General features: G+C 40.8%; 2 protein-coding genes across 9 annotated transcripts in view; one reads left to right on the top strand and one right to left on the bottom strand.

Annotated features, from left to right (window-relative positions):
* fam13a (family with sequence similarity 13 member A) overlaps positions 1-1,665 on the top strand; it is a 53,559-nt gene extending 51,894 nt beyond the window's left edge. For all 7 annotated transcript variants that reach the window (XM_084931596.1, XM_084931595.1, XM_084931594.1 and 4 more), the window contains 2 exons: positions 333-434; positions 547-1,665. In XM_084931596.1, coding sequence (XP_084787722.1) covers positions 333-434; positions 547-670 — 226 coding nt within the window. In that variant the 3' untranslated portion in view covers positions 671-1,665. The remainder of the gene's footprint in view (positions 1-332; positions 435-546) is intronic.
* Positions 1,666-2,448: 783 nt separating this feature from the next.
* The window catches only part of herc3 (HECT and RLD domain containing E3 ubiquitin protein ligase 3), a 33,849-nt gene continuing 21,220 nt past the window's right edge, over positions 2,449-15,077 (bottom strand). For both annotated transcript variants that reach the window (XM_084931600.1, XM_084931601.1), the window contains 5 exons: positions 13,334-13,400; positions 11,524-11,606; positions 8,874-9,057; positions 6,864-6,966; positions 2,449-5,959 (listed from right to left, as the gene is read on the bottom strand). In XM_084931600.1, coding sequence (XP_084787726.1) covers positions 5,751-5,959; positions 6,864-6,966; positions 8,874-9,057; positions 11,524-11,606; positions 13,334-13,400 — 646 coding nt within the window. In that variant the 3' untranslated portion in view covers positions 2,449-5,750. The remainder of the gene's footprint in view (positions 5,960-6,863; positions 6,967-8,873; positions 9,058-11,523; positions 11,607-13,333; positions 13,401-15,077) is intronic.

Raw genomic sequence — 15,077 nt, 5'->3', positions numbered from 1 at the left:
ACAACCATCTGGCAAGGAATTAAATCAAGTTTGCTGTTGCAAAGAAACATTACACTCATGAGCGCACACCCATTCAAATTAATAGCAAAGTGTTTATCAGCCAGCGGTTGTTTACAAACTTTCGCCATTGTGTTGCAGAGCAGTTGCAGTCAGTCCAAGTCAGACTTAATTTGTTTGGAGACAGGTTGCCTCCCACCTGTGTGACCTGTGTAATACAAAAAAACAAAAACCGAGCCAAAGTTGTTGATTTTTGGTTTTTTTTTTGTAAATGCTGGAAGTCTGTGTATATTTTAATGTGAGACATTTAAAAAACATTTCTCCTCACCCCACAGGCAGGAACTTGTAGAGCAGCTCCAAGAGACGAGAGAGGAGAAGAAGAGGATTCGCAAGAACTTGAAAGAGTTTGAGGACCAGTTTTTTAGACAAAACGGAAGGTAAGAAAAAAGAGTTTGTCAATGTCAAATATTTGGAACTGCATAATAAGAAACCTCGACACAAAGGTTTTTTTCTCGCAGCGTCGTAACGTTTGCCGCCTTGTTCCTGCAGGAACGTGCAGAAGGAGGACCGCTCCCCACTGGCTGTGGAGTACAACGAATACAAGCACGTCAAAGCCAAACTGCGGCTGCTCGAAGTGCTCATCAGCAAAAGAGACTCAACTAAATTCATCTGAATAAAACAAAGACTCAATAAGAGGACTGGTGCTGTGTCTCCAGTGTCACAGTCAACACATCTCACCTTGCTAGAAACAGTCATGTTTTCCTCGCTGTTGGATGCTGTTGACGCGCTCCGTCGAGCTCGGCAGGGTTTCCCTCCGTCAAACTGCTGCGCCTGGAAAAACGTTGTCGTCGCCTCACCTCGAGGAGGGGACGTCACTCCGGACGAAGCAACATACGCACAAATTAAACTGAATCACACTTGTATTGCTGATAATTTATTTTGAATGTTTGTCTCCTGCACAGCCGTAGAAGTCTTAAAAAAACCAAAAAAAACCCCAAAACACTTGATAATTCGGTCATTAGCTATAAAATTGTCGCTGCTTTTTAAGGATCGCGTGTATTTTTCTAAAGGAGATGTTACTCAATCATGCTGACAGTACCGAAGTTTCACTTGTGACCACAGCATTAAATCCTCTTCTGTAAAAGTTTTATCGTTTGAAAGAAGTGGTTTCCTCTTTCACTGGGGCCCAAAGACAGCAGCTCAGAGCGCACACAGTGAGCCAAAATCTTTCATCTCCTGGAAATCACCCAGTTTCAAGATGACCACTGACACTTGCTGTGTTTTTGTACGCCTTAACCTGCTTTCCCCTCATTTACTTGATGTTAAATAAGCTATCGTCCCCTTTAAATCACTGCTGTGTTTGCTCACACCGATTAACACTGACAAGGCCAGTTCTGAGGCGAGCGCGGGCGTGGTCGACGAAGCCTCGTCCTCTGGTCCTCGCTGTAGTTTGTTTGTTTGTAAATATGGATCATCGTATATGTTTACATTTCTGTGAGCGAGTACTTTATCCCTTTTTTTTCTCTCCAATTTTCTGGATGGTAATCAGTGTGAATTTTGTTTTCACTGAATGTAAACACTGGCCGGGCTTAATGAACTGAGTGTGTACATTTTAGTACATAAATTGTATTTTGTATATAATGTGAATGAAATCATATTTTTACTGAAGGTTTTTTGGGCTCTGTGTTTTTCCTTTGTGAGGTTGCGAATGTTCACTCATCCAGTCGAAGGACTTTACAGACAGATCTGAGATCAGTCGGTTTATTTATATAGCAGCAAATCACAACATCAGCTGCCTCGAGGCGCTTTATACAGGAAGGTAAGGACCTCCCTAGAGCACTGTGCGATGGCAGGAAGGAAAGTAATAAAAGGAAATAAAACGGGGATTAAAAGCGTGTATAAAAAAAAAACTACAGCACCAAATTAAATAAATAAAATTGTTTAAATATGAATGTACATATAAAAGATTATATGTGGTATATTAAAATTTGGCTTTCACCCATCATGGTCTTCAGTTCAACTTAATGATTTATTGGTATAAAATTGACAAAAAGCTTTATACCATGTAAGGATTTAAAATATGTCATGTGTGACCTTTGACCTCTCCTTCAAGGTCAGTCAGTTGATCTCAAACATCTCGGCTGATGAAGCATGTTCACTGAGTCTGAACGTTTGGAAGACTGGGAGTGAACTGCTTTCAAAAACTTTTTTTTTCTTGTAACACCTGAAATCTCACCTCTGACATACGCCCCTCATAAAATATCAATTAAAAATAAACTATACTGAAACAAGAACCTTAACCTTAACAGCAGGTGCTCAGATAACAACTAAAAAACAACTCTATGAATCAGAGGCATCACATCTGGTCCATCTGGTCATAGGACATGCCGGTCATGAATTCAAGTAATTTAATGAGGAAGCTCAAATGCAATCACAGGCCACACAGAAGTCTTGCTTTTATACTGTATTTTATTGAAAACCTTGGCTGGAACAGAGAGCTTTGAGTAAATTTCAGACAAATAATGATTTAAAAAAAAAAAAAACTTATTCTCTAGCACATTTAAAGGTGCAAAAAAGTCAAGGGCTGCACAAACCTTTGCATAGGACTAAACTCTGCAGGAGCCTTAATCAGACAAATATTGATTGAATATGTGTGTGTGTGTGTTTATGTGTGTGTGTGTACATGCAGTATAGAACTAAGCAATAAGATGAACTGCCAGCATTTGAGACCTTTATATGTTTGGCCCAGAGCTGTGAGTACAGAAGTGGGCTGCTTCAGGTTGTTATTGCTGAGAGGACGTGTTAGTCAGAACACATCGAGTCATTTTACTGCCCAAAGTCACATTAACACCACTGTCGTGTATGAAATGTATATAAAATATATATGTATATATATATGCGAGACCATTCCACGCACGTCACGCTAATACACAACCTAATTAAATGTTATCTTGTACTGCGAGGTGTCACTGCAGGAATATTTATACATCATCAGGGCGACTTTTGGAATAATATGATGGGTACAGTTTATCATCAAATGGCTATTATATGCAGACTGTTTACTAAGTCATCTGCCCACACTCTTAAAATATTCATCTCCACTTGGAGACCAGACTAATAACAATTATTAACTCTAATGTTTGTATATTTAGGTTTATGTGACATTTTGGGACATGTTTTTATTTGCTTCTTAGCAGATCGGTTCAAATGTCATTACAGAGGAATCGGTTTGCTTGGCCTAGCAAAAACACGGCTAGTTTGGCTCCGTCACACGGTGAATAAATCCAACTGAGAGCCGCTCTGATGATCAAAAATGACCAAAGTTTGTTTAACCCTCTGAGGTCTAAGTCATCATTTTATAGAAGCCACGAGAGTGTTTGTTAGGGGGAAAAAAGAAGCGTGAATAAGGCTGGGAGAAAAGTTTCATAAACACAAAAATGACAGTTTTTGTCATCCACACTTACAGGGGATGTATATTTGTAAATCTGCAACCCTGCAGCCTACACCGTAACTACACGCCACATGGACACAGTCTGCGATGGCTGTGATTGGACAGTTTGGGATCGTCGTGTCCTCCTGAATATTTCCATCTACTGTGTCTACTGAAAGAGACTATATGGAATTGAAGAGAGAAACCACCGATGACAGGACGAACTCCTGGTTTGTTGAGATACCGCTGCGTTGGCCAAGAAGGACTTTGACTGTATTCAGATACTCATCTGTGTCAGGGACCACACTATCAGAATGTGTATCTAAAAATCTGTTTCAAAATACTTCACGAAAGCGATTAAAATTAGCACTAATCAAGGAGACTCTGCATCCACGCCACGGCAAACATGGAGTGTGTATCGTTGGAAACCAGAGTGGTTAAATGAGAGGTGCTCTCTTTTTCTGGGTCTTTCACCTGTTGCTCGCACAGACTGTAGTAAAATATGGATTCTTTAGAATGGCCATCAGGGGGCGACTCTTGTGGAGAACACGCCCTGGGCTCCCTGTCTCTGTAACCTCAGTAGACATTTTTCTGAGGAGTTTATGGGCTCAGTCGTTAGTTTTAGCTCACACTGAATGAAACAGGAAGTTCATTTTGTAAATGATTTTATAGTCACAAAGGAGGATTAGCCAGGATAAGCTGACTGTCCCGGTCCCCTCGCTCATCACGTCCAGTTTCAGGCAAAAATGATTAGCTAGGGTCTTCACTGTCCGTGGGTGGTGTTATCTTGACTAGCTCCACCTTTCATACTGTGGTTATGTTGTTGCTAGGCACAGTCATCAAGGGCAAAGGTATGATGGCAAGGTCACATTTTAGATATTATAAGCAAACCTCGAAGCACTAAAAAAACAACAAAAAAAACTGCAATTCCTGTAGTGGCCACTGGAGGCTGAGGCTAAGTTAATCCCCACTGACTGCCATGGTAAGACACCCAACTTTATACAATTACAAAGTGTATTTAAAGCCTGGTATCTACAGTTCCTCATTCATAAAAACCACATAGGGGCGCAGACTTGTTCTATAACTCATCACGGCTAATGCCAAACTCAACATCTTAGCGTATTAGTCCAAATACAGTCATCTCATGGGGTCTTGTTTGATTGCGACCTCGCAGATGATGCGGCCCCTTTCAGCTAGAAAATCTATAACTAAACAGCCTGTAAGCGCGACATCTACATGCTTATGACAACAGGAAGTGCGATCTTTTTGTGTCCATCTGAAGGAGCCAAACATGTATTTGCTACCAGTCTGAACGATGCTAACTGATGCTTCATATTCAGCTGACATGCTTTTCTTGCAAGAAAGCGAATAATCACATTTCCAAAAACGTCACTGCTAAATGACAATCTGGTTTTTGCTTTCACTCTGTAACATGCACAGACATCCACAAAAAAAAAAAAAAAAAGTTTTGTTTCCGTACAGAAGGTTTCGCTGTAGAAAGGCAACACTGTTGAATGCAGGTTCAAGAACAAAGTCAGCTGCTCTGTGATCCACAGCTAAAACAGAACGAGGGATTGCAAACGATGTTCAGCATGCTTCGCTCCCTGCCTGACTCACTTGTCCTCTTTCAGAATCAGGCATAGAGGACATGCTGGTGGCAGATTTAAAAGGATCAGCGGGACTAACACTCCTCCCAACCTCACAGTGAAGATTATATTCAAAGTGCTATTTACATACACGTATATATGTGTGTGTGTGTGTGTGTGTGTGTGTGTGTGTGTGTGTGTGTGTGTGTTAATTTTGTCAAAAAATAACCACTCTATTTAATAAATTAAAAGTAACAAAAAGCAATATATTGTCTCAAGGTAATAACATGATTCTTTAATGATTAAAAATAGAATTTAAGGAATATAAAATACACAGCTTTGCAAACAAAACAAAGCAAAAAGAAATTAAGAGTTTCTCAACCTTCTCTGGTCCTGGTTTTTAGGTCCCGAAGTTTTCATAATCCAGGGTCGTTCTGCACATTTTAGTCCATTTAGTGCTTTTTTGGTTAATTTCCATGTTGGCTGTTATCTATCAGTCATTCGATTCTCCTCTAAATGGTCCTGGAAGGCTGAGGAACTTTGCCCAAAGCAAAAAAGCAATAACACTCTGCATTTACATACATAGACCTTTAAGATTCAAGATGCTTAACGATCTTGTTAGACCATATATAAACAGAGTGACCCTCCCGTGTCCAAAAATTGCCCACTCACACTCTTGACACTCACGTGGGGGTGTATTGCTGTTAAAGTGCGTTAAGTCTCCCCTGGGACTCCCCTCAGACCAGGCTGAAGCCCTCGTACTGCTCCACGGCCTGAGTGAGGCGGCGGTGCAGGATCTCTTTGGTCTGATAGCGGGGCATGTCCAGCAGGTTGTAGCAGGTGTGGGCCACGGGCAGGTAGTGCTCCTCTGCTGTGGTAGACTGGATGATGATGCGCAGGCTCTCCATGCCGTGGATGGGAATGCGGTCGCTACCGGTCAAGAACACTGCAGGCAGAAAGGGGACATACAGAACAGAGGTAAAACAAAATTAGGGAAGCTCTCTGAAACATGTTTGTGCTCTTGTGCAGACACAAGCTTGATGTTTCTGGATGTTATTAATAAATCTGGTCTTTGCCTGTCTAGACAATTTTTGACTCGCAGAGAATATTGCTCCGATTTTCATATTTTGGCTAAAAGTCATTCTTGGTTGCAATAAAAACAACATGCATGTTTTTTTACACTGCAAAGAAATGCTTGTTTAACAGAGAAACCTGCCCACAGAACTCTTTGGGCTTTAAATACACTTTAAATAAATGTGTAAAATTACAGAACAGAAAAAAAGAAAGAAAAAGAAAAAAAATTGCATTATTCTCATTATTAAGATTGAAAAACCTGAAATTCTGGATTCAGAGACTCATTAAAAGTAGCTGCAGCGAACGACCCATAAGTTCAAATGTTAGGTTTGTGGTTAGCTGGCCTGAATGGACCCTTCAGAGTGCCAGTTCTGCCCCCCCGGGCCAAATGTTTGACACCTCTGATCTAGGAGCAAGAGTCACAGGGTGATTTTAACAGGACATCATCCTGCCACACTGCCCACAACAGCAGCGGAATCACTATGCTCGACATTATTTAATCATATCATTTACTATTACTAAAGAATTCAGCATAATTGAGGTCTTGTAAAGTAAACAGTTGAATCTGAATGTAGCACTTTATTTAAAACTCCTGAAATGTGTGATTATTTTCATTAACACTGAAAAGTTCTCGCTTTCGTTAAAGCAGCACGAAGCAGCTCTGCTGTCTTCACGATCTGCTCTCATGACCTGCAAATTATTACACTGCAAAGCGACTGCGGGTAAGAGAATTAAACTGCCACGCAGATCATGTAAGGAGGCAATTAAAGGCTTACACAAGAACTGCTTCTTCTTTTCCAGAGGGAACTCATGGAAAACCTCCCAGAACAATCTGACTGTTGGATGAGTGGCGGTGTACTCCCCCTTATAAACGGCGTTCTGTAGAAAGAGAGGAGAGATTTGGAGATTAAAAGCCTGTTTTACCATCAGTAAACAGTTTAATTTGTGGAAAACATGTTAGTTCATTATCAGTCAGGAAATAAAGTCCTCAGAGACGTGCAGCAATCTGGGTGATTTTTGCAACTACTGGCCTAAAAAAAACAAATCAGTTTCCCAGTTTTTTGACATCTGACCAAACAATCTGCTGTGCAGATGTTGTAATCTGCACAAAAAGGACCTCTGGACACAAGAGATAAAGTCACGGGTAAAATATGTGAAGAACTGTGCCGGCTCATACCGTTTATGATCACATCCAGAGCTGCAAAGTAAGTCAAATGTCACAACAACCCACAAGAGCGGAGTTTCTAAATCATTTATTCGCCTCCATATTAAATGATCCAGAGGTGTGCCTTTTCAACATCTGGCAGGAATAACACGAAACACACGACAACGAGCCTTTCAGAAAAGCTCAGATTTATCTACAGTTTTCTTCACCATCCAATCTAAATTTTAACTTACCTAATATGATGATTTGTGAATATTTATTTAGAATATTTCTGACAACATAATACACGTTTCAGTATTTTGCAACTAAAGGTACAATATGTAAGATTGGTAAACTACAAACAGCTGAAACATTCAAAAGTAAACTAAATCTATAAATTATTTATTATCATTGCACATGTGCAATGAATTTTGATGCAGTCTTATCAGTGCAAACATCCATCCATTCGCTTCCGCTTATCCTTTTCAGGGTCGCGGGGGGCGCTGGAGCCTATCCCAGCTGTCATAGGGCGAGAGGCGGGGTACACCCTGGACAGGTCGCCAGTCTGTTGCAGGGCCAACACACAGGGACAGACAATCATTCTCACTCACATTCACTTGCACATTCACACCTAGTGGCAATTTGGATTATCCAATTAACCTATCCCCACAAGCAAACATTTGAAAATAATATGTATATAAAGTAAATACATGTACACAAGTAAAAACCCATCATCCCAAACAATCCTTCACACTCTGGGCATTCATTGCAGTTGATTCTCTTAAAAATTTCACATTACTACAAGTGTATTTATGAGTTTTGGATAAAAAAAATTCTTTGGTTCATGTTTTTAATGTCCTGAAACGTCTGCCCTTGCGCTGACATTCAAACAGAAAGTGGTGCAGGCGGGATGGATGTTTCAGGACACTCTCAAATGACTGTATGACACTGGAATAGCACATTACAGAAATATCTCCTGAAGTTTGATTTCTAACTTGCTAATACTGAGTCAAACTCATTTTTTTTGTTGCTTTAGCACTGCAGAATTTATACTTATTGTTCCTATTTTTTCTGTTCACAACAACCAAACGTGGTTAGCCGGTATCTGTGTCTTACACCAGTGAAAGAGCCTTCTCTTTCCTGCTTCTTACTAAAGACGTAAACACCTATAATTAATCTTTCAGGTACAATGTAGCACCGCCTGAGGTGATGGTTTGAGGTAATGTTTGAGGGTGTCTCTCACTACCGTTCTAATCTAAGATGAGACACAAAATATGCTAAACATCTATCACTCACTGAGGCTGGTATGTAGAGCCGCAGGCATGGCTGCAGTGGTTATTCTGAGTGAGGCAGTTCCCTGGTTATATAAACACAATGCTAAAAACTACATCATTCTTTCCTGTGGTCGATGACAAGGGTTTTAGTTTTTTTTTTTTAAATGTAACATCTGAACAAATCTTTCACATATAAACTAGTGGTCTGCAAACACTTGTGCTGCAGGGGATTCAAGATTTTAATCCAACAATGACAACAACAAAAAAAGAAAAACACACACAGTGAGGAGAGGCTTTGCTGACCCTGAGCTGGAAAGTTGATCAGAGCAGTCGGAGTACATGTGCAGATGATTAAACCACACACTGACCTTCTCCATCTCCTCCCAGTTGTAGTTATTATTGCCGACCACCATTGCCATCAGCTCGGAGGGCTGGAACAGAGACAGGATCTCACCACCACACACCTTCAGGAATCCAGCGGAGAAGGCAGAGTACTGCTCCCCCACCGAGTCTGAGAACACGTAGCGCAGGTAGGCCTCCACAAACTCCTTCCTGAAACACACACACACACACACACACACACACACACACACACACACACACACACACACACACACACACAAATAGGTTCAGTAAACATGCAGAAAATGAGCACATTTATTCAGATGTCAAAGTGGGACTATAAACACTCTCTTCCTCTCTCATTGTGTCTGAATCCGAGTGTGTTCACATTGTCTGAGCCGTCTGTTCAAAGCTTTTTTTGGTTTGTTTCTTGAAACTTGCTTGGAACTCATCAACGTCCTCTTCATCCAGCCCACTCTAATTTTGTTTACACCTCTGTGAGGTCTTAGCGCAGAAGTTGCTGAGGTAGATTAAACCTCTAATCTCTTCATCTGTGCTGGAGCCACCTGTGAGTGCGTCAATATATGTGTAAATACTAAAACAGATTTGTTTTCACTGTGCCAAGCTAAACTACAGAAGCAGGACACGAAATGCTGAATAAATCCCCTGAAAGACTTATATTTAAACAGAGTTCCTACCATTTATCTATTTTAAGACCTCTGAAATGAATGCTTAAAAGTACAATTACTGTATTGAAGGAGAGGAATGTGCAGCTTCAACATTATTTTTAAATTTGGGAAACCAATGGAAAGCTTTAGTTTGGGCTGAGCAACTACTGCACTAAAGTCAGAGATAGACATCCATGCATTTATCAAACATGCCAAAGACAAAAGGGAGAAGAAAGCAGAACATATTTGTCACTTTCCATCACTAGTCAAAGTCAGACTTAAGTCGGATTGAGATGCTTTGTCGTGTCCTTTGAACAGGCCGTTCAGAAACCCTCCAGTGTGGCTGAATTAAAACAGTTCTGCAAAGAGGAGTGGGACAAAATCCATCCACAGTGATGTGAAACACTCACTGCCAGTAATTACAAACACTTGATTGCACAAGTGTTAATAACTATTAACTGGTAACACAACTAGTTATTGGTTTTAGGGAGCAATTAGGTTTTAAGAACTTTTTTCCCCGTAATAAATACATTTTTTATTCACTCAGGCTATCTTTGTCTAAGACATGTACTCAGCTACAACAACAGGAAACCCCAAGCCAACCACACACAGTGCATAACAGCATCTTAATAGATTCAAAATAACAGGTTAAAAATCCCAAAGTGAATCAGATGTCGGTGATTCAGAAGAAACTGGTTACTTTAACTCAAACGTTCAGGAACGCGCAATCCTCGAGCAATCACTCCAAGAAAGAAGAAAAAGAGAGACGCCAGATTTTTAAAACCTTTTTCCCTGATCACACACACAGAAAGTAATGATGTCGTTTCATTTAGAAAGCGAAGACTCTGTGTAGCAGCTGCTGCCACAAACCCCCGTTCAAACAGGGAAGGTACCAACAGAAGGACCAACATGCTCCTGAAATTTGAGAGAAATACACAAGCAGGTCTTCTCATATAGGAAACCAGCGCACAGACACGCACACACACACACACACACACACACACACACATACACACACACACAACTGCTTCACGTCAACAAGCTAATAAATACAGGCTTCAGACCAATGCTACAGTCTTCCCAGCCAAGCAAGTCACACCCACAGAGGTCACAAAGCCCTGCAAACACCAAACTTGTCTTACACAACACAAAACGAAAACAAAGGCAGGATTCATCAGTAACCTTCAGTATCAAAATAAAACATGTGCGGTATGAGATGCTGCTTTAACACCACAATCTAATATTCCTCTTGTTATAGTTCCATATCTGAGTGTCGAAGGGATTTTGGAGAAACAATTTGTGTTACTGCTGCTCTCGCCATCTGTTCAGCACCAGCAGCCAGACATGTTGACACCGCCCGCCCCAAACGCTCTCTCTCTGAGGACTCCTTCACATAACGCTGTAATCAGTGCCACTGGCACAAGGACAGCAGCTAGAAATGAGGCGCAATAGCACGGTGTGAGTGAATCTAAAAAACTGTGTGTGTGTGCAGCACAGATCGCGGCCTTCAGCTCCAACAATGGGACACAAGCTGCTGGCTCTATGAGCGCATTATAATCTATGTGCGGGGAAAAAAAAAGTAAAATCTCACAGTCTTTGCTTCTTCCTTCAGAGAGGACAGAGCGTATAGCATTTTAAAAAATGGAAACGTTCATTAAATTAAATCTAATCTGGTAAATGGGCTTTTCTACTCTGAGAACTCAAACAGCTTTTTATAAAGCTTCACTCATTCACACCCATTCACACAAGCACTTTTTTCTATGCTTTTCCTATCCAGGTGCTTTCTATCCAGCATTGACACACATTCACATTCCCATGGATGCATGGGAGAGCAACTTGGGGTTAGTATCTTGCCCAAGTATATTTGACCGGAGCAGACGGGGATTGAACCACCAACCTTCCGATTAGTGGGTGACCTGCTCTGCCTCCTGAAATACCGACTGAAACGTGCTGAAAAGTCAGCTTAAATTTTCAGTGCGCGTTTTTTTGATTTGTCGAGTCACCAAACCTGTTGTTTTTGTCCACAGCGACGCTCTCTCCTCCGGGAATCAGCTCCTTGACTTCTGTCATCCCGTAGTTCTCCCTGGTGATCTAAGACATGAGCACAACAAACAGACTCACTGTGGACTTTTTTTACATCGCAAAAGTACACAAGCCGCTCAAGATAATTGCAGCTTTATTTTTTAACATTTTAAAGCTAAAGAAGTCCTGTGATGCTCCAGTTTTTTTTTTCCTTTCCAAACACCAAAACCAACTCTCAGCTAAACCCAGACACACACATATTTTCCTCTGCAGTCAAAGACTGTTTTAGGCCCTTCTTCTGTATCACAGACCTTTACAACCAAGGATCCCTTAACATGTGCTGTACTTCATTTTCAGTCAACCCCACATTGTAGAAGCCAGAGGATCAATTCAATTCAATTCAATTCTGTCTTATTTATATAGCGCGAAATCAGTCGTCTCAAGGCTCTTTATATTGTAAGGTAAAGACCCTAGTGCCTGTGTGGCACATAGATTAAAATGTATGTCAATCAATTACAGAGACTCCTGATCCAAACTTGTTATGTATATAAAGCACACGTGTCCACAATATCAATTTCTTCCATTCTAACCTCTCCATCACCACCATGAGGGAGACCAACGAGCCATCAAAGGACATCAGGGACAAGATTGTAGACCTGAACAAGGCTGGAATGGGCCACAAGACCATTAGCAAGAAGCTTGGAGAGAAGGTGACAATGCTGGTGTGATTATTTGGAAATGCAAGAAATATAAACTGATCACCATGAAAAGCCTGCCCTATGGGATGAGGGTGATGCATCACCCCAAAACTGGCAGACAGGACCAAGAACACCATTGGTAATATGCTACGTTGTAATGGACTGAAAATCTTTCACCACCTATGAAGTGTTCAAGATGGCACATGTAAAGGCCAGTCTTAAGTTTGCCAGTGAGCATCTAAATGATTCAGAGAAGGCTTGGGAGAAAATGCCGCGGTTAGACGAAACCAAAGATCAGACTCTTTAACATCAACTTGAAATACGAGATTCTTTGAGTATGAACACCATCCACATAGTCAAGCAGGGAGGTAAAACCATTATGCTTTGGGGCTGTTTTTCTGCTAAGGACAGGACGACTTCAACACAATGAGGGGCCACTGTGGCCATGTAATGTAAAATATAGCCTCTGTCCCTCAGCCAGAACACTGAAGATGGGTCATGGATGTGTCTTCCAGCACAACAATGACCCAAAATATACCACCAAGGCGACAAAAGAGGCTAAAGAAAAAGCACATTAAGGCTAGCCTCCAGACCTCAGTTGTGCAGAAAATCACGTAAAAAAAACTACAAGAAACATCTTACCGCTTGGGGTTCACTCAGTGACATGCAAATCAATTAATAACTTTTATGTAACGTGTTGTTTCTGGATCAAAGTAATAAATTTAACAGGGGATCAAATAATTATTTCCTGCACTGCATCAGTGTTCAGGTCAACTCATAAAACATCAGCTAAGTTAGCAACAACAATGCTAAATTGGCCACAGATGTGATAATGAGTGTGAGTGGTTTTCTGTCACTCTTTGTTATCCCCGCAATTCACTGGTGACCTGTCCAGGGTCTAACCCCTCCGTCCACCCTATGACAGCTGGGATACCGACAGCCCGCATTAATGGACAGATTAAGTAAGAACGAACGGTCGTGAGTCATTCTGTAACGTAGAACTTCAAGGAACATATTAACAATAAACAAAATAAAGAATAACACCAGCCTTTTTCACACACGTGGCATAAAAATCAACAAATAAAAAGTTACACTTACAGCAAAGTTGAGAAGAAACGTCTCCTCCACATCACTTCCTTCATAGTCTAAAAGCTGTTGTAAACTCCTGGAGAAAAAGAAATCAACTCATAAAAACCAACACAGAAAACTCAAACTGTCATTTGATCAGCAGACAGAAGCAAAACAAGGAAAGTTAAAACTGTATTATGGTGTTACACACAGTGTTCTAGTCACTGCTTGGAGCTGTAGTAATACAGAACTTGTCGGTAACACCTGCAGCTCTTTGGTGTTATACTTGTATTTAACTCTCAACTCTATCCACGTTTGACCTTTACATTGAAAAACCAGGGATCAGCCGTGCTGCTCCAGCAGCTCCGTAGATCAAACAAATCGTGAACACAGGCTCTGTCAGATTAGAGGTGAATTATTAATAATAGGAAATGACTCACAGGGAGTGTTGTGTTAGTTTTCCTGAAAAGAAAATGCTAGATGTTATAACCACCAATAACAGGAAGGACAAATGGGCTGCCAACGGAAATGCTAATTAGCCAAAGGGGATATATTATTATTGTTTTGCAATTTGACCCGAGTTACTCGGCTGAGGTCACAGTACAAAGAAAATATCAAACAATGTTTTATCAGAAAGCAGAGCTGGTGTCTGCTCCTTATCTGTGTGTTGTCTCCACTGTGCTGCCTTTAGCCTGTCGAAGCTGAACGGCTCAAAAAGACAGACAAAATAATAAGAACAAACATTTTAAGATGTAGTGTCCTTTAAGATGGTGTTGTCTCGAGAGCAACAGGCTGCTGCAGCCCGTACGTATCGGTAATCACATTCAATGGATAATCGCAAAATCAATAGTTGACTGGAGACAATTAGGCTGAACGGAAATGCTGACCGTTCCTGCTCTAAATTCAATGAAGTGGCAAACAATCTCACTGCTACTCTGAAAAGCAAAAACACTGGTTATGTAAACAAGTGGCACACGGATTTGGCATCCGGGTGCAGATTTGATCCTAACCCCGATGAAGCTAAACATCCTTCTAAAGGAGGACTATTTCAAGTCGCTGGCTCAAGGCTGAGATATCATCATCACTTTACTCTGACAGCCCTGCGTGTCCAGACTTTCTTCTCTTCTTGCTAATAGGTTAAAATTAATGGAGTCATAATCTTTTTTTATTCCAGGCTTTTTTTTAAATCATTGCACCAATTTATTTCTTTGTTTCTGTGGGACAGTAAAGCCCCCAGATTGGGACTTTCTTTATTAGAACAATTTACACGTTTTATATATCGGTCTTCACATATTCATACATTTATCGACCGGCTTCACTCGCCTGAGTTACTATGGTGTAGACTTGAGATTCAATCTCGCTCATCCTTTTCTTCATCTGCCTCTCTAATCTACTCTCCATCACCTATTAGGGCAAGATTTATTAAACAGAGCAAAACAGCATCTGAGTGCATTCACCAAATAGTGCTAACAGGTGTGTTTAGTTTTACAGGTGATTAAGAAAAATACACAAAAACCCAAAACTGTAAACTTCGTGCTTGATTTAAATATTCTCCTCCTTATATTTTGCACCTTAACTCCCAGAAATACAAATGCTACACAGTCATTCGCAAAAATCTGTGAGTTCCCTCCTCTTACGCGCAATCTTAGGATTCAGTCTCAGTTTGAAGTCTCATTTTAAGTCATTTTAAGTCTGCGATGCCGTTATTGAAAAAAAACCCTGTGTTTGCCCTGTGCTCTTACTTGTGCCTCCTATCTTCTGTGACATAATCGAG

The sequence above is a fragment of the Perissodus microlepis genome, chromosome 6 (assembly GCF_051167445.1).
Source record: "Perissodus microlepis isolate ML-2025 ecotype Zambia chromosome 6, ASM5116744v1, whole genome shotgun sequence".
Taxonomy (NCBI): domain Eukaryota; kingdom Metazoa; phylum Chordata; class Actinopteri; order Cichliformes; family Cichlidae; genus Perissodus; species Perissodus microlepis.
This window is presented reverse-complemented; position numbering and strand designations above follow the sequence as displayed.